At 35.1% G+C, this 27784-nt stretch overlaps 2 protein-coding genes across 2 annotated transcripts; both read left to right on the top strand.

Moving 5' to 3' along the window:
• Positions 1 to 17245: 17245 nt before the first annotated feature.
• LOC102801749 (uncharacterized) lies at positions 17246 to 21066 on the top strand. The gene is made up of 3 exons (XM_085490853.1): positions 17246 to 17364; positions 19885 to 20010; positions 20501 to 21066. Exons 1-3 carry the CDS (start codon positions 17280 to 17282, stop codon positions 21064 to 21066), a joined length of 777 nt encoding a protein of 258 aa, XP_085346979.1. The 5' UTR covers positions 17246 to 17279.
• Positions 21067 to 22452: 1386 nt separating this feature from the next.
• Positions 22453 to 26146, top strand: LOC146733647 (uncharacterized). Its single transcript, XM_085491457.1, has 2 exons — positions 22453 to 22969; positions 24904 to 26146. Exons 1-2 carry the CDS (start codon positions 22475 to 22477, stop codon positions 24991 to 24993), a joined length of 585 nt encoding a protein of 194 aa, XP_085347583.1. The 5' UTR covers positions 22453 to 22474; the 3' UTR covers positions 24994 to 26146.
• Positions 26147 to 27784: the final 1638 nt, after the last annotated feature.

Raw genomic sequence — 27784 nt, 5'->3', positions numbered from 1 at the left:
GACAGACAACTTATAGAATATTCTGCCAACCACTATTGACAGACAACTTATAGAATATTCTGTCAGACACTATTGACAGACAACTTATGGAATATTCTGCCAGACACTATTGACAGACAACTTATAGAATATTCTGTCAGCCACTATTGACAGACAACTTATAGAATATTCTGTCAGACACTATTGACAGACAACTTATAGAATATTCTGTCAGACACTATTGACAGACAACTTATAGAATATTCTGTCAGACACTATTGACAGACAACTTATAGAATATTCTGCCAACCACTATTGACAGACAACTTAAGGAATTATTCTGTTAGCCACTATTGACAGACAACTTAAGGAATTATTCTGTCAGCCACTATTGACAGACAACTTATGGAATATTCTGTCAGACACTATTGACAGACAACTTATAGAATATTCTGTCAGACACTATTGACAGACAACTTATAGAATATTCTGTCAGACACTATTGACAGACAACTTATAGAATATGCTGCCAACCACTAATGATAGACAACTTCTGGAATATGCTGCCAGCCACTATTGACAGACAACTTATAGAATATGCTGTCAGCCACTATTGACAGACAACTTATAGAATATGCTGTCAGCCACTATTGACAGACAACTTATAGAATATGCTGTCAGCCACTATCGACAGACAACTTATGGAATATTCTGTCAGCCACTATTGACAGACAAGTTATGGAATATTCTGTCAGACACTATTGACAGACAACTTATAGAATATTCTGTCAGACACTATTGACAGACAACTTATAGAATATGCTGCCAACCACTAATGATAGACAACTTCTGGAATATGCTGCCAGCCACTATTGACAGACAACTTATAGAATATGCTGTTAGCCACTATTGACAGACAACTTAAGGAATTATTCTGTCAGCCACTATTGACAGACAACTTATGGAATATTCTGTCAGACACTATTGACAGACAACTTATAGAATATTCTGTCAGACACTATTGACAGACAACTTATAGAATATTCTGTCAGACACTATTGACAGACAACTTATAGAATATGCTGCCAACCACTAATGATAGACAACTTCTGGAATATGCTGCCAGCCACTATTGACAGACAACTTATAGAATATGCTGTCAGCCACTATTGACAGACAACTTATAGAATATGCTGTCAGCCAATAATGGCAGACAACTTTTGGAATATGCTTCCAGCCATTACTTGTATTGACAGATAGACAAATTATAAAATGGAATATTATGGAATATTCAGTCAGACACTAACGATAGACAACTTGTGAAATATGCTGCCAGCCACTATTGACAGACAACTTATAAAATATTCTGTCAGCCACTAATGACAGACAACTTATGGAATATTCAGTTAGTCGGCATTGTCAATAAAAAAATAGTATATTGTTGATTAATCGCATTCCACAATTGCCACTATAAATAAAATTGGACATCACTAAAATTACTATAATACACACTTGCAAATCTACATGTACCTTGTTGTGCATGGATACAAATTTAGCCAACTGTAAATCAACATTAGGATTCTAGACGTCTCATCTTGGTGTTAAATTCTTATCATGGTACCAACATCTGAATTGTAGCTATATACACACTGGTCTTTACTCTGATAATAATCAGAAATATACATATCAGAAAAAACAAGCAATTGCATCACACAGTTTTCAAAAATTTAAAACATGAACAGTCAGAAAATGTCAGAGATATTGCTCCAAAACTATATTCATTAATTTGAAACAAATTGGCCACCATTTTGAATCTCAGCTTCCAAACAAAGTGACTTGCACTAAGGTCCTATAAAGTTTAATTGACATACCAAATCCATCTATTTATGACCAAGATCCTGATTGACTGAATCAACTGCAATTCAGCCATCTTGAATTGGTTAACTGAAAGAATAAATAGGACATGTGTGAGATGTATGAGAAGTTGTAATACGATATGTTGGAGATATAGCTCTGCAACTGCATTTTCTTAAAGCTTAGTGAAATTTATTGATTCAGCGGTATCATTTGATCACCAGTTTCGGTGCAGTTACAAAAAAAATAAAATAACTTTGTTCATAACCCCTCTTTCGAGGACGTATGTACTTTTTTACACAAGATTAACCAGAATGGTCATTTATGTATAAAGCCTTAGACGCATTTAATTTCGGGCCTTCATTAATAAAATGAGTACAAACATTCTATACAAACATTCAAAGTTGCGTTTTGAACAAAGGTGCCAGCACTGGGTGGTTTGAGGTTCACAGAGGGGTCAGACAAGGATGTCCTTTGTCCACTGCTCTATTTGTTGTTTCGATAGAACTACTTTTAATTCATATTAGAAATAACGAACGTATTAGGGGTATTACATTACCGTCTGGATACCAGCGAAAAATATCTGCTTATGCAGACGATACAACATTCATACTTAAAGACAGCTCATCCATTCAGATTTCCCTAAACATCTTATCTGATTTTAGTAATCAGTCCGGTTTGACTTTAAATTTAGAGAAGACAGAACTAATTCTAGTAGGCGATCAGAATGGGGGATGGGTGCTTCCACAGGGCTTATTGCCGTCTTTGGGTCCCGTTAGGGTACTTGGGGTGTATGTAGGTCACGATAAATACGAAAATGAAAAACTTAATTTTTGAACAAAAATTAAAAAAAATTAAAAAAATGAAAGATAAACTTCAGATTTGGAAATCGAGAGATTTAACCCTTCAAGGCAAAGCATTACTGGGCAAATGCTTCGGAGCCTCACAGTTAATTTACATTATGAATAGTATACCATACCAGTTAATGATATTAAGGAAGCAGGTGCATATCTATTTAATTTTCTGTGGAAAGGAAAAAAACATCATATTAAGAACAATACCATGCTTGGCCACTTTTCTCAAGGTGGCGTTAACTGTTTAGATCTTGAACTAATGAATAAATCATTAAAATTAACGTGGATAATATTAGAATCACAGTCATCCTGGTCTAATTTTCCAAACCATTATTTTAATAAATTGGGAGGGCTGGCCTTGCTTATGAATTGTAATTATTCGATTGACTCGCTCTCAGTCAAGATACCTATTTTTTATCGTGAAATTCTTAGTCACTGGGCGGAGTTCCAAAAATCACAAAATATTGTCGAACCTAAGTCAGGGATGCATATAATATGGAACAATAAGTAGGTACTTATTGATGGAAAATCGATATTTTACCGCAATTGGTTTGATCACGGTGTGAAGTACGTAAGTGATTTGACTGATGAGAATGGGGAGGTTTTGTCACTCAATAAGTTTCAGACTAAATTTAATATAAAGTCAGATTTTATTAAATATTATGGTTTAACGTCCGCAATCCCCACAGAATGGAAATCAGCATTAAAACAGCGTACGTCGCCAAAGGAGACGAGACCTATTTGCGAAAACTATAAGCGATATAGCAAATTCAAATGTAATGACTACTACAATGTTTTAAGAAATTCAAAATTTGAGAAGGCCACTGCATTAAGCACCTTTGCTAGTAAACAATATACAGATGATGTAGACTGGCAGGAAGCCTGGAAACAAATAAAACAGATAACAATCAACGAAAAAATGCGCGGATTTCAGTATAAAATTTTGCATAGAATTCTTGCGACAAATGTTTTTCTATACAAAAATAAGAAAATTGACGATGACAAATGCAAAAACTGTGACCTAAAAGAAGATTTAGAACACTTGCTGTGGGAATGTGAAGAAAGCCAGAAATTCTGGCAAAAATTTAAAATATTTTTGATAAATATATGTGCCGAAAATATCAATATTTGTAAAAAAGAGGTAATCTTTAATTCTGGTGGTAAAAGTAACTTTCAAGCCCTGTGGAAGCACTTAATTTTACTTGGGAAATACGAATTATATATTGCGAGGTTCAATAATTCTAAACCAAACTTAAACTTATTCATTGAAAGAGTAAAACAAACCTTTAACCTAGAAAAAGCGATTGCAGAACAATATAACAAACACGAAATATTTGTTAACAAATGGGAAAATATAATGAAATACCTAGAAAAATAAACATAGTTGAACTCTGGTGACCTTGCCCTTTGTTATATAATATAATTCCCTTTATCATAGTTTGTTTCAATATAAATATGCATTGTCATAATTAATTTTGAATACAAACAAGTTTTGGGGTTGAACCAACAGTGGGGAATCAGTCTACCGAATGTCCTTAAAAGATGTAAATATCTTACAAAAAACATTGGTGCCTTATTTGTTTAATTATTTTAAGGAACATAATTTCCAGCTTTATTGAAAGTAATTGAGATATTTTATAATAAAAACAAATGTCTCATTGCAAAAAAAAGTGCTGCATTTAGATGTGAATAGATTCATAAAACATGCAAGATAACAGAAAATTTTAGCTGGCTTTAGTTAGTATTTTGTACAGGTGTCTGTCAAAAATGAATGATTCACTGAGACAAATATGAACTGCCTCATTGTGTGACTACTGTATTATATGAAAAGTAAAAAAAACACCCTTTATGAATAGCTATCATGTTGCAAGCTCTGCTTTGTATGCAAATCAACTTAAATAGTTGGTGTCCAGTGGAGGGAGAAGTCAACAGTACTGTTGCCTCCTGAGAAACTACATCTTCAAACACTGCAATCTCTGAAGTGCGTTTTTAAACTAGTATTATAAAAACTCTATCATTCTGTTCTAATAGCTGAAACATATTCCTGTGAGTTTTCATTTGTCGAATGAACTGTTTGTCAAATACAGAATACATATATTTTAGAATAATTTTCTTTTTAAAATGTGGATGAAATGTTTTGCTTTTAATGTATTTTTTATGTATTGTTTTTGATTTGATAACTTTTGACTAAACAGATTTTCTATTAGCTTCAGATCTTGATCAAAGTTTGGCACCCAGTTCATAGCAGTGCTTATACAGTCAAACCTGTCTATAAAGGACAGTCAGTGGACTGAGCCAAACCGTCCTTTATAGACAGGTGGTCTTTATATGGAGGTGGCCTAATTTATTCATGAATATTAATTAGGGTGGGAATTTTAAGGGAGATCATAAGCAAAACAAACCTACAATGAATTGGTCTTTTTAATAAGTCACTCATTTTCATCTGGATAATTACACAGCTTTACTTTTTTACAACAAATTATATCATGTAAATTCACTGAAACCAAGTGATTCTGCCCATGGATTCATTGGTGTATTTAATGCATAAGAACGATTGTCAACGATCGGCCGCATTGGTGTTTCAGCTCGGACTTTCACACTCTCGCCATGCAGTCTTATTCCCCAGCCCATCACAGGCGGTAATCAGTCCCATCGTTAGTATTGTCGATTGTACACTGTGACAAAATGCACAGGCAAAGTTGCCGTGTTTGAAAAAACAAACAAACATTAAAAATGAAGAAGCATTGGTAATAAACAAAATTTACCAAACTCGTAACGATTGCTCCAACTCTCGGCGTTGAATCAGAAAGTCAAACGAACCGGAAATGAAACACGATGATCGTACACGCAATTTTACAGTTATTTGTTGCAAGCATCGACGCATCAAAACTGCCCAAACGAAATGAATTTTTCTCGAATTATTGATATTACCGTTTATAAAAAAAGAGGATCAAAATAGAAATCATTTTTCGTTGAGAATAACCCCGAGATGACCCCTCAGTTTTGCCCATGCGCTAGCTTCATTAGCATAATTTATAACGATCAACAACAAACAACATGGCGGCCAAAATAGGTCGGATTTTGCAATCCCGCGATGAGAACGAAATAAACGAATGTTTTATTATTTTGTTCGGGTATTTCATGTCGACAGGGTAAATAAAACATTTCTCATTAAATTAAACTGGTTCATTTTTCTTGTTTCCGGGACGGGAGGAATGTGCTCTTCATGTGCGAGACCAGGGAGCTCCCTGGCGAGACAGTCCACAGAAGTGCCGCTGGCCAGCTGGGGATCGATAGTATACCGGGGTAGAACCGATCGGAAACAAGCTAGTTTTTCATTTCCAACTTTGAATGAAACTGTTTTAATTTGTTGTTAAAATCTTTCCAGTCTCCAGACGTTACATTCAGATGATATTCAACTGTTTTTTTTTTTACTTTTTCGCAACTTCACAATCCAAGTTGCGATTGTCACCCCTGTCTACAGATTGCGTACTCGGTAATCTGAACGTAACATATGGCCACTTTCCTGTTAGCGATTCGCAAGTAGCTATTGTCTTTTTGCTGAGACCGTCTGATGGACATGTTGGTGGTCGTTATACAAAGGTTAAAGTGTGAATAGGTCTACAATAGGGTGGTCGCTGGTCGCGTTGGACAGGTGGTCGCTATATCCAGTGTCTTTAACGTGTAAATTGCGAAGGGACTGTACTGAGGTGGTCGCTATGAGCAGGTGGCCGCTCTGCACAGGTGGTCGTTAACACAGGTTTGACTGTATTGATTTTCTGACATCTTGTTTTCTGTAAAGATTTTATTGGTAGGTTTGCAAATGTGTATCAGACTGTGCAATCTCTCCATGAGTTGGTTTTGAAACCCAGTATGGGATTCTGAGATACATTACCAAGGATATTATTACAAGATAAATCATTTGCTTCATTGAACACATACAACAATGCATATTTCCACTGAGATCAGTGACCTTTGATGTGTATCACCAGTGATCAGTCAAGTAGAAACAGTCAAAATATTTTATCAGATTTTCTCAATTTTTGCATGATATTTTCATACAGGACATCTGTTGTTCAAACTCAGGGAAGGCTTTATACTGATGAATAAGGTGACCAAGTTTGATAAAGTTTGGAATAGAATTAGTAAAGTTATTATGCACACAATAACAATTATTAACGACAACGACGACAACAACAACAACAACAACAACGACGACGACGACAATGCCGGACACAATTTTTCCCTTAATATACCTTTCCCTTCCATCTTTGATGGTACGGGCAAGGTAAAAATGAATATTGCGGTAGCGCAATCCGGTCATGCTGCGTTTCACGATTGTTGAACAACAACAACAACAACAACAACAACAACGACGACAACGCCGAACACAATTTTTCCCTTAATATACCTTTCCCTTCCATCTTTGATGGTACGGGCAAGGTAAAAATGAATATAAAATATTTTTAGGGGGATTATAATTTCATTGAAAAGTTCACCTATGAGGATTTTCAACGCCGGCAGTTGGACCACTCAAAACGAAAGACGCTATTCAAGTTGCAATTTATTAAATCGCGGTAGCGCAATCCGGTCATGTTGCGTTTCACGATTGTTGAACAACAACAACAACAACAACGACGACGACGACAACGCCGGACACAATTTTTCCCTTAATATACCTTTCCCTTCCATCTTTGATGGTACGGGCAAGGTAAAAATGAATATAAAATATTTTTAGGGGGATTATAATTTCATTGAAAAGTTCACCTATGAGGATTTTCAACGCCGGCAGTTGGACCACTCAAAACGAAAGACGCTATTCAAGTTGCAATTTATTAAATTTTGTTCATTTTGTTCTTGCTGGATTAAAAAGTAGACCGCACATTTCTCCCAAAAAATCACATTAACGAACCTCGTGCGCCAAATACAATTATTTAGTTTCATTTTATAACGGAAGTATATTCTAAAAAGTTTCAAATAAAAACAAACCCAACTGCATTACTTAGTAGCAAATGATCGCGGTAGCGCAATCCGGTCATGCTGCGTTTCATGATTGTTGATTATTACCTAGTAATGATTAAAATAATGTGAAAAAAAAAAAATCATTGAATTGTTATGAAATGCAATAAATTTCAACTTATTTCATCGTAAGCGAATGATTCCGATCGCATTTTTAACACTCAATGCTGTAGAAATGAATATCCACCATGTTTTGACCTGGATGGTGTTCTTTGACCTGACAGGTCAAATTGATAATTAACCAATGTTAACGCCCCCACTGAAAACAAACAACAGAGAACAAAGAAGACAGACCTAAGGAGACCTAGGTTTTTCTGACAATACTGTTTCAGCCTGGTTTCAGTGGGAAAAAAAATAAGATGCATACTATGGAGCTCCATATTCATATTGAGTGTTATATTTTGCAGTGTTAAGAATTCCAGCAGCGATTTTTTTTCTTTGCAAGTAATGTAAATGCTAATAAATAAAAAACAAACTTGCATTTGTTTCACAAATCTATTTACATCATGTCATTATTATATTATTATAAATTATATTTATTTATTTCTGTGATTGGTAATAATAATTAGTTTCTCACAACTTACATTTTGTTACAAGTCAATACAATTGTTATTGTGAATAATTGGTCAATTAATCTGGAATTAATTATGTCGATGGTTTGTTATATTTTGTCATTAAATATGATACCATAGACCCTCTCTACTGTGATATATATGGTGAATTAATGTTTGAAACAGAACAGGAAAAAATGCACTAGAATTTTAATGAGCAGCTTCTTAGGATAAATTACTTACATTATATATATATATATACATTTTATTTGGCATAGCCAGTTAAATATGTTTATTTATGGAGCGAACTGGTACATTTTGTCTGCAACAAGTACAGTTAGTTTCGTGCCCATGTCAGTTCATAAATTCATAGAACACATTTTTTGGTTAAGTTTGTAAAGTCTGTGAGAGCGAGTTATCAAAATATGATGAAAGTATTAAATCAATAATGGCAACATTGTTTTCTGCGAAGGCATCTCAAAACCCAGGTCTCAAAACCACAGTCACTTCATCACTGCCTCAAAACTAAAGTCGGCGCTAACGCTACGACCATCGTAACATTGTCAGCTGACGGCATTGCGGGAAAATTACGGTTGTTAGCACTGTCGATATCTTACGTTTCTATGACAAAATGCACACATTTCGAACCCCAGGTTAATTAAAAATAAACGATTATTTTAGAAAGTACATCGAAGCACAGTGCCTAGACTGTGGTCGAAGTAGGCAGCGAGGTGTTGTTTTTAAACACTGCATAAATCAAACACTCAACGCAGCCATCTTGGTTACCTCAATCAGAATTTCTCCTTGTCACCCAACAGGCATCGATCGCGATATCACAACGTGTATTGTGTCGCTATGGGCGACGGTCTTCAGTACAAGGCACTCTATGAATAAGGTATTTTCAGAGGTCAGGGTTTGTTTTTTATAAGCAGTCTCATCTGCAGATGAATAAATAGTCTTGAATAATAGCTTAAAGTAGTTCTTTCAGCACGAGTCCATTTAATTTAATTTTCTGTTTTGATACTTCGTGTCACTGGCAATTGAATAAGAAAAACTACAAATAACCGATGTGCAGCAAATCGGAATAAATTTTCATGGCTTACGCTGCACTCCGGAAAGAACGGTTTGAACGCGCAACAGTAATGACTTGAACACAGTAGCGTAAGTCTAAGTGCAACTTTGTATCAACAAATTTTTGTCTTCTGGTGCATATCAATTGTCCAGCCCAATGAAAAGTCTGATTCACCTCCTCTGCTCAAGTTGCGACTCGAGCGTAACAGTTTATCAAAACAAAACAATTTATTCAGCACGCTGTTCACCGATATATGAAAAAGTGTTTTTTTTAGGCAAGACACATGGTAAAATGACTACTGTACACCAATAAATCGACACATTTTGGAGACAACTATCTAGTCTTCAAAAAGCAATGTAAACTCTGTCAATCCTAAAAATAAACAACAGCTTGAATGAGGTATGAATGAGATCAGTTTGAATCACAGTTTTTATATAAATCCGTAAGGTCGTCCTGAATCGCACTATTGTTCAAACTTCCAAACAACAAAACTGGGTTTTGTTCGGGTGGTTTAGGGCGGTCTGGGTTTTTGTAGGTTTGACCCACATGTTTGAATATGAGATCACCCCTAAGATCATAATGGTAATGTTTATTGCTCTTTGAAACTAGGAGCATTATCAGAGCATGGGTCTTATTTTGGAACTCCTGCCAGGATGGTATTCCCAGAATAGCGCCAGTTGTTAAAGAAACATAAAACGTTAATTCCCAACAAGGATGAAAGGACCAGTTACTGAGACAAAGCCCTACTCCCCGCGAAACCCACCAGATACAAAACCCACTTACCTCGAAAGCCACACACCGCGAAGCTACTAGTTCATTATAGCCATATATTTCAAGGCAATGCTGAGCACTTAATTATGTTAGCACCTCTGTTATACATTATGAGGTGAACTACAAATTAATAACAAAACAATTCTGTAAAAATAGAAGAAAAGCTATTTTGTTGCAAAATGAACAAATCTGAGTGCAATATAACTCCTCGAATATGCATAAAAAGTCTCATACCAATCCAGTTAATGATACTGAATAAAAACTGGAAATACCATTTTTACCAAAAATGTGAAAAAAACACCTTTTTAAACAATTCAACCCGAAAAATGATATTATCAAGTTATTATCAAGTTATCATCCCACCAAATTTTTAAAAAAGTTTATCGTTATTACCATGTGGATACATATATTTTTCTATTATTTAACCATAACTTCGCTTTTTATCAGATTTATTTCATTGTTGTATGTAATTATCAGTGTTTATTATCTCCAGTTACGTTATCAAGATTTCGTGGTTGTAGCCAAATTTTCTATAGATTTATGCTGTTTTCGTGACACAAAGAAACATACGGTACTTTGGCCTTTATTCAGCCATTTCTATCAGTTTACATAAGTGTGTTCTCCCTGATTGGATCAATTAAAACAACCAATCATATTAATTGATGCCAAGGACTAAAATTCTAAGGTGTGAATCCACCCTTGTCTTTAAATAGACTTCATCCTTTGTACTACAAATGATACATTGTTATAAATCGTTCTAGCGTATGTAGTTATCTCATTCCTGTACAACTGAATAAATGTGTGTTCACCATTAGAATATTGCATATTGGTATACCGTCTACTGCTTGATGTATCTACCATCTTATCTGGTGAGATTTAAAGATCCTATACTGTTTGTGGCAGTTCCCCCCCCAAAGTTACTGAACATTTTCCAAGATATCTTTGTTTACGGCTTACAGCATACAAAATATGATGACATTAGTCCATTGGACCATTGTATGTGCAACATGATGTATGGTCAAGGCATGTCAGAGATATGGCTCTGACCAGTCGGCCATTTTGAATCTGATCTAACAAACAAAATGCCATGCATCTAATCAGGGGTTCTGCCCAGCCTGATTTGGGTATCAGGCCCTAATTAATATTCATAAGCTCATTAATATTCATAAGCTAATTATTATTCATTTTGTCATCCTGCTAGCTATGAGTTGACTACTTTAATTAATTTAACTTCTATTTTAAATATTCCAATGTAAAATTAATCTGCTTTGATAAAAGTGAAAAAAAATATATGCACTTTATTTTCGCAATCAACTCTAAAATACATATTCTGAAATATTGACCTCTGACCTGGTAGCCATTTTTTTCAGCATTTACCATTTTCAATCAGATCTAAAAAACAAAATGCTGTGCAACAATACTCAATACTGTCTAATGTATGTACCAAGTACCATCCACGACTAAGACCTGGTTCCTCAATGAGATTATGGTCAAAACATATGATTGAGCAACCCCAACTCAATAAATAAAAATATATGAATACTTATATTCATAAGTAATTTGTCATCAATTAAAGCAGTTTGACGGGCAATTTATGGAATATGCTGCCAGCCAGTAATGACAGACAACTTGTGGAATATGCTGACAGCCAGTAATGACAGACAACTTGTGGAATATGCTGACAGCCAGTAATGACAGACAACTTGTGGAATATGCTGACATTCAGTAATGACAGACAACTTGTGGAATATGCTGACAGCCAGGAATGACAGACAACTTATGGAATATGCTGACAGCCAGGAATGACAGACAACTTATGGAATATGCTGACAGCCAGTAATGACAGACAACTTATGGAATATGCTGCCAGCCAGTAATGACAGACAACTTGTGGAATATGCTGCCAGCCAGGAATGACAGACAACTTATGGAATATGCTGTCAGACACTAATGACAGACAACTTATGGAATATGCTGACAGCCAGTAATGACAGGCAACTTGTGGAATATGCTGCCAGCCAGGAATGACAGACAACTTGTGGAATATGCTGCCAGCCAGGAATGACAGACAACTTGTGGAATATGCTGCCAGCCAGGAATGACAGACAACTTGTGGAATATGCTGCCAGCCAGTAATGAAAGACAACTTAAAGAAGTCACTTATTGGTCACTGAATTCTGGGAATACCATCCTTAGAAGCTATTAATTTGCCCTTATGATTTGTGCAGTTGCTCTTGCAGGAGTTCCAAAATAAGACCCATGCTCTGATAATGCCCATAGTTTCAAAGACCAAGAAAAATTATCATTATGATCTTATTGGTGTTGCAAAAGATAGTTGAATATTGTTTATTAAAATTAATAATCCCCATAAGTCCAGACATTTATTATCCTTTGTTTTGCGAACCCGCCGAATGAACAGGAGCCGAAAATGAAATAAAAATGAAATTGTATTTCAGCGTAATTTCTCGACTTGTGCAAAAAATTGCTAAAAAAACTTATTTTTATCTTCATTTTTTTTCCGCCCGCCTCATAACAAATCTAAGTTGCATTTTCGTGGGAGTATCATGGTCAAGGTACCGATGTCTCGCGCAGATGAGAAACAAGGTTATACATGAAATAAAATTTTATTTCATTTCTTCTCTCCGATCAATGATCTCACAAAATAATTGCCTTAAAAAAACTCGAGAAACAAGGAATAAAAAATTCTGGCCTAACCGTTTCCAATATAGACAAATTATAGTACTTAATAAATATATAACTCAGTCTCAACAATTAAATAAAAAAATGTATATAATATATATTTACATTATTACTAATGCATTGCAATACAACTAATTAAAATTGAAAGAAATTGCAATATAAAATATTCCGTCAGTAACACTTCTCAAGGGCGCATGTCAGTGTTATTTATGAAAATATTTGTTTATAATTTTATAAACTTGCTTGGCAATACCCACCCCAATTAGATATAATGTGTACATATTTTAATAAATAAAATTAAAGATACACTTAAAAAATGAAATATTAATTATTTTATTATATAACCTGCACAGGAAAGGTTTCAGTAAGGAATTGTTATGCATATCAAAATCCTTTATTGGAACAGAACATGTTATATATTCACCAAAAACAATGTTGCCATGTTTCTAGGCGTACAATGAATGGGAAACAAAAGAAATCGTTCGATTCAAACTACCTGCGTCCTTGAGAATCTAGTGTTATCGGCTCTGCCTTTTGAGCGAAAAAAGGTCGAGGCCAAAAATAGGATAAGTTATTTATTAGAGGCATCCACAAAATCAAAATTTAGAAAATGAATCACTCCGGCAGCGAAAAATCAGTGATACCTGTAATAACTACAGTCCCTGTGTAATAACCAAAGGGTGAGAGACTATTTACCAAATCCAAAATTTAGCGTGAATACCTTTCCAAGCGAAAAATGTTGAGGTAAAAAAAAGAAATAAAAAAGAAACGATTTTCACCCAATCATCCATTTTTTGGGTGATATATCATTGATTCAGCCCAGCGGTAATATAGCTTATATATTAGTGGCGACAGGGAACCAAAATTTGGGACGTCAATGACTTGGACAACAATCATAACCAAGAGGTGAGAAACTAATTACCGCGGCGATAGCTACCTCAGTTATATTTTGATTTTAGTAATCAAGGGTAAAAACCGTGTTATGCTATGAGAAAGTGCAGATCTTGAACGTACTTTAGTGCAAATTAATACATTTTTGCCTATCACCAAAACGCAATTTAATGTGAGTGAGTTTGCCTAGTTGTAAGCGGGGTCCAATATGGCGAACAAGGGCAAAAACATTGTGATGCAAATTAGCTTTAGTTGAAGATTTGAGTTTTCTCGGCGATATCTACATGAATTTGAACCAAAATGTTATCGGCAAGACTCAGAATATGACTGTGACAGCCAATGAAACACAATTGAAGGCAAATGAACACGTCAAGCAAAACAGATTTTTTTGAGTCATGCCGTAAAATGGACGCACATATCATTTTGACTCTTGAGGGGAATGAAAATCAGTTGATTTGTGGGTGTCACAATAAGCGAGGGAGTAAATCGTTTTTATGCTACGAAAAAATGCAGACCTTGAACATATATTTTGAACTTTAGTACAACGTCATTTTGTTTGATTACCTAACGTTTTTAGGTTCATTTGCTGCAAGTTACAGAGCACATACCTAAGTAACCGTCCCTCAGCAAATAATGAAGCAAAGGCATTTTTGATGTAAAAATCGTGAAACTCGCCCTTTTTACGCAAACTGGGAAGTTTGAATTACTAAACGAAGTACAGGACGACAAAGATAAAATATCCAGGAACCAACACATACCAACAATTATATCTCAAAAGTGAATATTCGTGGTATATTTTTAGTCTAACTAAATTAGTCTAAATTTGTTAGTACTCTAAATATCCAAACATATTTTAGTATAAGGTAGTGATTAGATGCAGAAGTGCAAGAGTACTTGACAGAAATAGAATCCAATAACTGAATGCAAATGTCGCATAGCACAAAATGTTTTTGTTTTTTTTATTTGCGGCTCTCATTGAATCATTACTACAAACAGGAAAAGGTTAATTAATAATATTGTCATCTTGAGAATCCTGTACTGCCAGAAAATACTTAGACATACAATATAATGAATATAGAAAATAGCAGTAGGTTATCATAGTCCTTGGTAATATTCTATATATTAGACAAAGTATGCTTTCTCTATGATATAGTTTACAAAGGATAATGACTACTTGCTGTACACTACTTACATTCATCCATTGCTTGAGTGTCCAGGTATATATGTAACCAAGGTGAGTTACACAGTTTGAATCACAGACCATAAAAATAGAGGTTAAAGACCATGGACGCATTACAGGAGGCTAAATCAAGTCCATAAAGATATAGATATAGAGTTGATAAAAAGAGATACATGTATTTCAAGCTTAGTCTATCAACTACCAGGGGCAGAAAATTGCAAAGCAGTTTTGTATAATTAACACCAGGAAGTACAGAGTGGTGGACAAACAACCTGCTATCACAGTCAGTCAATGCTATCACAGTCAATGCTATCACAGTCAATGCAACCAGACTTTGTCTATGGAGGTACGCAGGGCTGTGGTTGGGGACATCCATCTAGAAGTAACATCGTTATTCAACAATATTCAACAATATCATTCAGTTAACAATTGTGATAAATTAATCTCGGCACAAATGAAACAAATTGATTTGGGCATCAAGGATTTATTTCTAACAAGATGGAAAGGTGAGGTCCATAATGATAACCGCACCAAAGCAAATGAGAAAAACAAACTAAGAACATATCGGCTAATCAAATCAGATTTAAAACTTGAGCCATATTTAGTCAAGCTAAAAAACTTTGAACTGCGTAGTGTGCTCACAAAATTTCGTCTTAGTGACCATAGTCTCAAAATTGAAATGGGTCGTCATAAAAAAATCCCATTAAACAACAGGGTTTGTGATATGTGTAACAAAGGTCTAATTGAGGATGAAATGCATTTTCTGCTGGAATGCAACAAATATAATGAGTTGCGTGCCAAACTGTTCAGCACAAACTTTACATATTTAAACATATTTTTTTATTAGACGCATAAAATCCTTAGGAAAGGATAAAAAGGGTCTACAAAACTACAATCTAAAAAAGAAAACAAAAAATAAAAACTTTTCTAAATAAAACAAAAAAAAAAAAAAAAACAAGTCAAAAACAAAAAAATACAATTTGCAGCCAATGGTGAATACAGAATATAGAATGAACACAAAATGTGGCCTAATACACTGATAGTTGTTGCTGTTTTGTTCCATAGCTGTTTTTTAAGAAGACAGCTAAGGCTGGTGCTAGAGTATGGTTTGCCATAATCAAAATGAATTTATTCTGACTATTTTCTTTATCAAAATTTGGAATTTTATTTTGTGCAGTCAGGAATAATTTGTCCCTATGGTGACTGTAAGCTGGACATTTCATTACAAAATGTTGCTCATCCTCAACTATATTTTGGCTGCACATATCACATGTTCTTTTATCCAGCGGCACATTATTATGTCTGCCTTTCTCAATTTTAAGGTCATGGTTGCTTGTCCTGAATTTTGCAATTAACCTTCTAAGACCATGGTTCTGCATATTAATTAGGTAATTTTCAATTTTTAAATCTTGTTTGAAAAGTCTGTATGTTCTTAGTTTGTTTTTAGCCAAGGTTTGTTTTCTATTATCTATTATCATTATGCATGTCTAAGATCCATTGGTTCTCAAATGATTTGTTTATTTTATTATTACAAACTACCATTCACCACACAGGCCCTTGAGACAATCAGCTCATAATAAAAACGATATCTACTGCTTTTCCTAGATCGCCTCTATAGTGAATACAGTTATAGTTTAATGTTCTCGAAATTAACACTTGCCTGTATGTTGAGATGCAATACAAGCTTCGGACTGGATGCAGCAATGTCTGTCTTGGTCGGAGGCTGCCATTTTGAAATCTCCCGGGGAAAATATTTACGCCCAGTGATCGGTCCATGAAAATGTAGTTCTTTATCGGAATTGGCACAAAGCACAGTGAAACATTGTAATTTTAACATATTTAGTAGATCAACCAACTACTTTATGAAGTATTTAAAATTGAACACTTTTGAATCATTCAAATCAGCTAATAAATCACATACGGTGAAATATACCACTTTCCCGTAATTAGCAAAACTGGGGTGCAAAACTACTTCTGCTTTGTCACGGCAGAAAATAGAAACATGTCAGATTGCTGATAGTCGATAGGAGGGAATTCTATTTTTGTGACGTCAAATGGTACACCCAGGAGCACAATATCACGCGTGCAAATTTACATTACACCCCAAAACGGAATGCGCTCGCATGCGAAACGCCGATCTTCGACTTCTGGGTAAGTGATCTATTGGTATGTCAATGACTTTCGACCTGGAGAATGATTCAAAAGTGTTCAAATACTTCACAAAGTAGTTGGTTGATCTAAATATGGTAAAATTACAATATTTTACTGTGCTTTGTGCTTTCTCTCGGGAAAGTGGTCTATGTAGTAATCACGGCCTGTGGTTACCGCAGGAGGGCGCATGACCACCAAACCAAACTATTTATAACCTATATGACCCTTGACCTAACCCGGATGTAAATCTTTTTGTGATGACAGCGATGGCAGGCCCGTCAAATGTGAATTTTGCAATATTCCGTCGTCATAATTTACGGCCATTATCGGCTTTATTAAAAGGTAAGAGCGAATTAAAAGTATTTTAGAAGTATCCTGCCGTGTTTTGCAGCAGGCGGGATACAATTGTCTGGAAGGGGTATAATCATCTTTTTTGGTCAACCTTTTTCCTTTTTGTTTTCATGAGTTTCTCCGCAACATTATATACATTTTTCGGTGTATAGCTGGCAAATTTGTTTTTAACAAACCTCCCAGCCACCCTCTCCCCATGATTACAAATGATCAATCCTAGCAGATGGCTGCCAACATCAAATTAAGTTTTCCTGTTGATAAATAATTCTTTTTCATATTTTTTCACACAATACAAATGAAAGCTAAAGTGATTATTAATCATAGAATCTATGCAACTATCGTAGAGTGATTTTGTTTGGATTTAATAATAATAATAATAAATTTTATTGCATCCTTGAAATTAAATTTTCATCAGTTAAAAGCAATAACAATGAAATAAATAAAAAAAATGAAAAATGTACAAAAGAAAAAAAAGAAACATAAAATAACACAACTGATCTATAATAACGTTAGAATCTGAATACAAAATTAGCTAAAATACTACAAACATATTTATCTTCACTTGGGAAAATCTTGATAAACAATGCTTCAGTTGGCAAGATTTGGTAATCAGGTGAGTATATAAATTGTGCATATAGGAATTTTTTCCTATGTTCTGAAAAACATGTTATGTTTACAGTGAAAAATGTAATGTATTTCATCACCCACTTCAAGATGGCTGAATGGTAGTCATTTTATGCCCGAAAATCTTCAAAATTGCACATTTTCGCCATTCCGACTGGATCTCAATCATGCATGGATTAATTCAATTAAAACTTGGTACATACGATGCACATAATAAGACCTTGCTTGATGCAATATTTTAATATTTCAAAACTTGGTTCAAAATGGCTGTCTGGTGGCCGTGCCTGGACCGACAAAGTTCACAGATACATCAGACATCATATTGAACAAACACACATTTTTGTCACCATCAAATACAAAATGATTGACTTGCGGTCATCTTGTTTAACAGAATGTCATTAGTAATGCCTTGTTGTTTTGACTTCATGATTAGACCACACTGATTTAATTTTATGGATGACATCCTCTGAAGACCCTAAAACTAATGCGAGAGGGCGAAAAAAAAAAAATCGGCCAAAAAAAAAAATGCTGCTAAACCCACAGGATTACGGAGCTATTATTACGAATTTAACCACAGTGTATCAAAAAGTCTTTATTTGTAGGAGGCACATGTTGATGTACACATTTCGTACTGTATTACTGTCACAGGTATCATCACCTTTGATTTTGAAAAGGCAAGAGGATAAGGCAGATGATAGCTTTGCCAAAGACATACACATCAACTTAATAATAAAGAAAAACTTACTGTGTTGTATTGAAAAAAAAATAATTAAAAATGAACAATAAGTTTGTCAACAGCAACCTGGAAATTAACTTCTTTGACATTCAAACTACAGCTTTTAAAGTGACACTTCAGATAGACTAAGTGTAGACACAAATGCTCTAGAACTACTTCAACTATGTAATAAATTATAAGAGGCTCGATATTGAAAAAAAAACACCAACGTCACCCCGTAAGGGAACTTCGGCCCAGGAGCTTCTGCTGCTTTCATTGCAGTTTTGTCGACTTCAATGCGGACAAAGCAACCGAACTGATTTGTCGCCTGACCGACCTTTAGGCCACCATACACCTCCACTCCTCTCCCATTTCTCTCATCATTGCAGAAGAAACGCGGGACAGCCACTCTGGACAATATGTTCTCAAAGTTGTCTGGGCGAAACTCGCTTGCTGCTACAGACCTCTCGTATAGCTGTGTAAACGTCTCCCTTGTCAACGTCAATTGCGTACCAGTCTACAAAAATCCCTCCGTTTCACCTCTGAACTTTTATGCTCACGTATTTTGGTGGTGTGGTCGCCATGTTGGATCATTTATGGCAAAATTTGCATGTTTTGAGGCAATCTCTTTCCCATAGGTCTTTGCGCTTTACGTAACGCGCATCTAACTGTGCGGAGTTTGGTTTTGAGGTAGTCCAAAACGAGTTTTACGACAAGTCGGCGCTTTGCAACAATATGAGTCGGCAAGTTCCGGACAGAAAACCGATCTGTGGAGACTCGTCGTCGGAGATTTTTTTTTTTTTTTTTTTTGAGAACAGGCGAAAACTAATGCGTGCGCGGATGTCATCCATAAAATTAAATCGGTGTAGCCTTAATGCTAATTAGGATTTTGCTGAAGCGGCAGAATGTACTCTTATATATAAAAATTATATATATATACCCATGACTACATCATTATTAAATATAAGAGAAAAGAATTCTTTATTAGTACCGTAAAGATAATGTGACATTTTTTTGGGGCTATCAAGTTTTTACGTAATTGAGCAATCATAAACTATCTGTGAATAGTAAAGGTGAGACAATTTACAGTATGTAGGAATATGGCATTATAAACTTAATAACTTCCAGAAATTTGTATAATGGAAAGATTTGTTATGTTTGAATATCTACAGGAGAGAATTGCAGCAGTGGAAAGACTCAAGAGATCATGTCTGAGAATGAGGGCATTTCATGGACGTACATGGAGGAGAGAGATTCTGATGATTTTGTTGTTGTGGATAGACAAACTAGCAGAACCAGTAAGGACTGAAAGAGATAGGGTTGAAATTTCCATGCTTGTAAAGTCACAGGAGGAAAAAATGGGGGGGGGGGATAATATCTTGATATTTAAAGTGCTTTCAGAAAAGCCATTAACAAAATTTACAAAACATAAAAACATTTATAAATTTGAAAATTGCTGTTGACCAATCAGAACAATCAACATGATGTCCTATTTTCTAGTAATATGAGGTTATTATGAGGATACTGCGAAGTATGTACAAAGACAGTACAGCGGGGTATCGATTATCGCATAGCAGTATCCTTGTAATAACCTTATTAATATACATCTTTTCCTCCCAGGGATACATGATGAGAATGCCAAAATCAAAAATGTTTAGAACTTTTTTGTGTGGGGTCTGGTCAAACCCTGAAGGCAGCCATGTTTGTTTTTATTATTAGAGGATGCTTACGCGCGTAATCATTCCATATTTGGAATTCACGTGATTATTCAGAGTGATTTATTTTCAGAAAAAAACAGAAGTCTAAACAAGAAAAAGAAACATCACAAACCTACTAAGGCAAGGAAGCAAGATACTGTGAAACAATCCTCGGGCTGTCCTTCAAATTGGAGCAATGTTGAACTTGTTTCTCTCTTCAAATTAGCCGACTTGACTTTAAGACCTGAAAGTGGGGCACTACTATTAGGAAAATGTCATCAGTCTAATAGTTTGAAGAAAATAGAACCCACCCATGCCTTGCAGAAATCGCTTTTACCAGGTCGGCCATACAACAAAGTTATGAAATTTCTTCGCAGTTCTAACTTTGAACAAAAGTACCTTGAATATCGTCAGCAAAAAAATGGAAGAAACAGACCAAAGACATTTGTGGTTTCTCAGAAAGCTAAAAAGTCTCTCCTGAAAGCCAAAGGGTTGACAAAAAGACAACCACTAGTACATGGATGTGTGAATCCTGGTTCTAGTATTCCTGTTGTCAGGCCGTACAGAATTCTGATGCCAAGGAGCAGACAGGTAATAATTACACCATTTGTCAGTTTATTGGGGCACGAAAAATACAAAATCTGGAACACAAAGTGACTATGGTAGGATGTGATCACCTGGATGGGGGTTGGGTGGAGTACAGGTAGCAGTAGTATTTTTTCCCTGTTCAACTTGTTTATGAAATAGACAGACAGCATCTGAAATTTCTTGCCCATGTACACTACACATGCCTTGTGTATCCGGCTTCAAAGGTCTGAGTGCAGAGCAGAGTTTCTAGAGATCCAAGTTGAATGTGAATTTTGTTTTACAAAAATACAACTTCTGCAAATACAGTACAATATTTTTATATATATTTTTATAATATTCTATATGTAGTTTTTAGCTCCGCTGTCGACTTTGTCGAGCTGAGCTTATCATATGAGTGATTGTCCGTCAGCGTTCGTGTCAATGTTTTACTTTTTCGACTTCTTCTTGAAAACTACGAGCCTGAATGCTTTTATACTTGGTGTATATGTACCTTGGGTAGACCTCTCTTAGATTTGTTCATTTCATGATAATATCTTCAATTCTCTAATTTTGGTGAATATTTTTGTCATTTTTGGTAAAAAGTTATTTTTTACTTCTTGTTGAAAACCGTAAGTCTGATTGCTTTGATATTACCTATATAGGTACTACAGGTCGACCTCTCTCAGATTGTTCATTTCGTGATGATATCTTCAATTCTCTAGTTTTAATGAATATTTTTGGTAAAAAGTGACATTTTCGAATTCTTGTTGAAAACAGCAAGTTCGATTGCTTTGATACTATACATATTGTTCATCTTCTAATGATATCTCCAGTTCTTAATTGAAATGTGCATTGCTAACAGTGTAGCTATCTCAGTCGACAGGCTGCTTGTTTATAATCACTTTATCAATGTATTATTTTCTGTTGCATCAATGAAGTGCCAGTGAATAAACATAACAAGTTGCATTATACCAAATCTTTTTAGTCTAGACTAGTGCATCATATCAGCTTAGAGAGCACAGTGGTGCCACCAGAGCAATATAACTTAATAGTTTTCTCTGTGAACATACCTGCTTGGATTCATATCAATGTTGTGTTAAAAGACCATGTTGTAGATTACATACTGTACATATTAACTCAAAATTAATTAAAACATTTGATGAAAATTGTTAAAAGTATAGTTCATGATATATTCTCAGGAAACAAATTGACTGCATATGCCTAGTACTCCCTAAAGAATACAAACTTTTTTATGAAAACAAAGTTATAATGTGTCAGTCTGTCATCATAATTAGACAATTATTTACATTTTTCTGTCAAATATTTTTTTTTTTTGGTGTATCAGTAAAAACATAAGAACATATGTTTATATTTTATTCACATATAGCCATTACAACCAACAAATCTTGGTAATGACATGTAATTTTGCTGTTTTTCTACTGCTTTGTAGATTACAGAAGAGGAAAGACTACAAAGGTGTACAACGCTTGATCTTAGTATGGCACCTGGACAGCATGATATCAACACATCGTCTGACCAGCATTATATCAACACACCATCTGACCAGCATGATATCAACACACCATCTGACCAGCATTATATCAACACACCATCTGACCAGCATGATATCAACACACCATCTGACCAGCATTATATCAACACACCATCTGACCAGCATGATATCAACACACCATCTGACCAGCATTATATCAACACACCGTCTGACCAGCATCATATCAACACACCGTCTGACCAGCATCATATGAACACACCGTCTGACCAGCATCATATGAACACACCGTCTGACCAGCATCATATGAACACACCGTCTGACCAGCATCATATGAACACACCGTCTGACCAGCATCATATCAACACACCGTCTGAAAGGCATCATATGAACACACTGTCTGACCAGCATCATATGAACACACCGTCTGACCAGCATCATATCAACATATCGCCATCTTCAACAAGTAGGGTTTATAATAAAGTAAGTAATCTACCACAGGGGCTTTTCTAAACCAGAGAACAGAGGCAGTGCAGCACCCTGATATTCTCGGCTGGCGCCCTCTTACCGATTGAACTTGAAGTCATAAATATATTTCGATCTTGAGCTGCGCATTTCCGTACAACATGAAATCTTTCTCAAATATATTTTTCTCTGTGAAAACTTTCCACCAACACCAGCTGACAGTGTGTCTGGACACCAAATACACTAAATTACTCCAAAAATATTTCAATGGCGATAGATACACTGTTAAAACAGCGCAGAAACCTTTCAATATAGCATTCCCTAGCCTGTGTGTGCTCTCTCTTGTTCATTTTTTCTAGAAAAACCCCTGTACCATAATATTAACCCTTAAATCTATCCATGCTCAATGAGAGTCCCTCAATTCAAAGCAAAGATTGAATACACTTGGGAATATGTATCAAATGTTGTATGCATATGGCCAAGATGAGTATGAAGTACGACAAGGATGGAAACTATTCCTCACAACATTTTACTAATAAACATACCATAGTTAAAGGGCAGTGGTCATCATACTATGTTATGTTTGATGTGGGACCCATAGCAGAAATATACAGCATGTACAAAATACATTGTTTCATGAAATTCAAATATGTACAGCGTCATTCTTTATGTAAATTCCACAGTCATCTGCAACACAACTTTTACTATATCATATAGTGTACTAACCTGTAATTGTTTCTGAGTACCGGGGTAAATATATATATATGGAACAAATCTAACTGACATACTTCTCCCATAATGCAAAGCAGGACTCCCTATCTCACCATAGCGACGATCTGTTTTTTTTTGAGACATCACAATTTATGTAATTCAGACAGAATAAGACAATTTATTGGGTGTTTGTATCTTGGAAAGAAAAATATTGAATGCCAAAAATCAGCACAGCTAGCTACAAATAATTGTAAAATAAACTGTTTTAGCACTTGTTTTATTTGTATTCTAATTTTGTTATTTTATAAACTTACACTGAGTGTCACTAATAGCTAGTATCAGTGTCACTAACAGATGGAATTTGTGTCCCTAACAGATGAAGTCAGTCATAGTCAGCTGGCGCACATCTGATATAATAAAATAAATGCGATATTTACTATATGGGGGCCGCCATCTTGAATGACGCATAAAACTAAATAAGAGACAAGTTGTGAAACGCGTTTTTCAGATTCCTACAAATCAGGACAAAAATACCAATCTTTCACAAAAATAAGGTCCGTTGGGGTTATATTAAGCCAACCGATAACAAAATTCGGCCGAATTCGTCGTTTTTGTGTGGAAAAATCCCTTGCATACGAACACCTAATTACGCGAAGAACCTAGAACACTAAGCCGGGGTATTTGAAACCGAAATTGTCATCTAAGCGTTAGGCCGTCGCTGATTGGCTGCTATGCTGAAATGCCAATTTTTAGTTTCAAATACCCCGGCTTAGTGTTCTATGTTCTTCGCGTAATTAGGTGTTCGTATGCAAGGGATTTTTCCACACAAAAACGACGAATTCGGCCGAATTTTGTTATCGGTTGGCTTAATATAACCCCAACGGACCGTATTTTTGTGAAAGATTGGTATTTTTGTCCTGATTTGTAGGAATCTGAAAAACACGTTTCACAACTTGTCTCTTATTTAGTTTTATGCGTCATTCAAGATGGCGGCCCCCATATAGTAAATATCGTATTTATTTTATTATCACGTGTGCGCCAGCTGACTGTGAAGTCAGTGTTGCTAACATCTGGAGTCAGTGTTGCTAACAGATGGATTTGGTGTCACTGACAGATGGAGTTAATGTCACTAACAGCTCAAGATAGCGTTGCTAACAGAATAATGCCAGTTTTTAGGTTAATTCAATTTCTGAGCATGTTTTTTTCACAATAATTAGTGACTTTTTGTTTGTATATTACAGAGACCACAACCTCTGGAGAGCCTTCCTGTGAACATACGCCAGGTTAAAAAATCTGCATTGGATGCATGTCTACAACAACAGACATCATAGTATACAGTCTGCATTGGATGCATACCTACAACAATAGACATAGTAATACAGTCGGCATTGGATGCATGCTTACAACAGACATATTAGTAATACAGTCTGCATTGGATGCATACCTACAACAATAGACATAGTAATACATTCGGCATTGGATGCATGCTTACAACAACAGACATATTAGTAATACAGTCGGCATTGGCTGCACACCTACAACAACAGACATCATAGTAATACAGTCGGCATTTAATGCATACCTACAACAACAGACATCATAGTAATACAGTCGGCATTTAATGCATACCTACAACAACAGACATCATAGTAATACAGTCGGCATTTAATGCATACCTACAACAACAGACATCATAGTAATACAGTCGGCATTGGCTGCACACCTACAACAACAGACCTCATAGTAATACAGTCGGCATTGGCTGCACACCTACAACAACAGACATCATAGTAATACAGTCGGCATTGGCTGCACACCTACAACAACAGACCTCATAGTAATACAGTCGGCATTGGCTGCACACCTACAACAACAGACCTCATAGTAATACAGTCGGCATTGGCTGCACACCTACAACAACAGACATCATAGTAATACAGTCGGCATTGGCTGCACACCTACAACAACAGACCTCATAGTAATACAGTCGGCATTGGCTGCACACCTACAACAACAGACATCATAGTAATACAGTCGGCATTGGCTGCACACCTACAACAACAGACCTCATAGTAATACAGTCGGCATTGGCTGCACACCTACAACAACAGACATCATAGTAATACAGTCGGCATTGGCTGCACACCTACAACAACAGACCTCATAGTAATACAGTCGGCATTGGCTGCACACCTACAGCAACAGACATCATAGTAATACAGTCGGCATTGGATGCTCACTTACAATAGACATCATAGTTATATAACAAATTTTATACTTCATATTTATATTTACATTATTATGTTTATGTTCATAATTTTATGAATCATTGAATAAATATAAAAAGTTGGAAAAATATCTTTTTTTTTCAAGTTCAAGTTAAGCAACAGTTAAATAAAGTATGCTTCGGGACTTGATGTTCTGCATTCTTGCATGTTGAATCAGTCAAGTACAATAAAAGTGATGGTAGGATCTGACCTTAAACTGTCCTGATTCATCAACTTGCATGAATGAAAGCAGCTTCTCACATTATACAAATCTTCATTCAGTATGAAACTGAAGCTGGTTTGATAAAAGGACTGTTTTAATGCAGCTAATTATAATTTTTAAAAAAGGGTATATGAAAGAAAGATATCAATTTATTTACTAAAATCAAAATTTAATATGCCTCAATACATACTTGGGTGTAGTTTTACAAGCAAATGGGAAATTCAATGAGGCTACACATGTCTAGCAAATAAAACTGCCAGGGCTACATTTAGTCTTCAGAAGAAACAGACTGTAATACATACCTTCATCTATTCAAGGTTTGTTTACAAATATAGGGTTTTGATAATATTGACAACATGAAATAGATCAAAACACCAGTTAAACAATTGCATATCAATTTTTTTTTAAATCATTAGGGGTAAACAATTTTCACCAAATCTATCTTGCAGATCAGAACTCGGTGAGTACCCACTATTGGTAGATAATAAAGAAGCTTTTGTAAAACATTAGTTACGGCTAGTAATGCCAGAAAATACTCAAAACAGGCATTTCATGAACATCTTGATTTGAATTTTTTATGGCTTAAAGGCAGTTGAAAAATGATTAAATTAAAACCCACAACACAAAAATCAAAGAAAGCTTAGAACTCTCGTGTGCTGAGAGTATTGAAGATGCATTAAAAATTAATTAAAAATTACTTGTACTTTAGATATTGATGGAATAGATGAAAAATAATTATGTAAATCAGGTAACTGATATGAGAAGATTTGAGTGTCAAACTAATAAGGCCTGTGTAATGTAATATCTATGTACCAAGTTTCATTGAAATGTGATAAGAACAAAGAAAACTATGAATTATTATTGAAGAATTAATATGAACAAATTTCAATCCAAAATTAATCAGGCCTGTCTATTGTCCTAGAGCATCTATGTGCCAAATTTTATTCAAATATGATGATCAGTAATTGAGATATGGGTGTTAATTATTTAATGAGGTGATTAATAAGCATAAATATTTACCAAAAACTAATTGGGTCTCTGCATAGTCCTAGGTTCATTGAAATGTGATGATGACTACTCTTTAAAAGTTTCATTAAAATCCAATTAGTGAACCACTTATATCAGTGGAATATTCACTAATTATGCAAATTAGGTAATTAATATCCACAATTATTTACCCTAAAATTAATCAGGTCTCTACATAGTCCTGGAGGATCTATGCAGCAAGTCTCATTGAAATATGATGATTAGTACAGTTATCAGGCGAAATGCTGAAAATTAACTAATTATGCTAATAAGGTGATTAATATGCACAAATATGTACCCCAAAACTAATCAGGTCTCTGCACAGTCCTTAAGTAACTATGTACTAAGTTTCATTGAAATGTGATGATTACTACTTGGAATATCAAAAGCTGAATATTAATTAATTATGCAAATTAGGTAATTAATATGTACTGATATTACCCTAAAAACTATCAGGTCTGTGCAGTGCCCTATGACATCTATGTACCAAGTTTTATTGAAATGTAATGATTTCTACTAGAAATATCAAAAGCTGAAAATTAATTAATTATGCAAATTAGGTAATTAATATGTACTGCTATTACATTAAAAACTATCAGGTCTGTG

Source organism: Saccoglossus kowalevskii, chromosome 16 (genome assembly GCF_978046115.1).
Source record: "Saccoglossus kowalevskii chromosome 16, keSacKowa6.1, whole genome shotgun sequence".
NCBI lineage: Eukaryota > Metazoa > Hemichordata > Enteropneusta > Harrimaniidae > Saccoglossus > Saccoglossus kowalevskii.
This window is presented reverse-complemented; position numbering and strand designations above follow the sequence as displayed.

Excerpts from the sequence above, each read along its gene's own strand:
- LOC146733647 (XM_085491457.1), top strand. The coding sequence starts at position 22,475 with ATGGCACCTGGACAGCATGATATCAACACATCGTCTGACCAGCATTAT. Across the intron at positions 22,970-24,903 it reads CAAGTAGGGTTTATAATAAA|AGACCACAACCTCTGGAGAG; the intron begins GTAAGTAATCTA and ends TGTATATTACAG.
- LOC102801749 (XM_085490853.1), top strand. The coding sequence starts at position 17,280 with ATGACAGCGATGGCAGGCCCGTCAAATGTGAATTTTGCAATATTCCGT. Across the intron at positions 17,365-19,884 it reads ATTATCGGCTTTATTAAAAG|GAGAGAATTGCAGCAGTGGA; the intron begins GTAAGAGCGAAT and ends GAATATCTACAG. Across the intron at positions 20,011-20,500 it reads TAGACAAACTAGCAGAACCA|AAAAAAACAGAAGTCTAAAC; the intron begins GTAAGGACTGAA and ends ATTTATTTTCAG.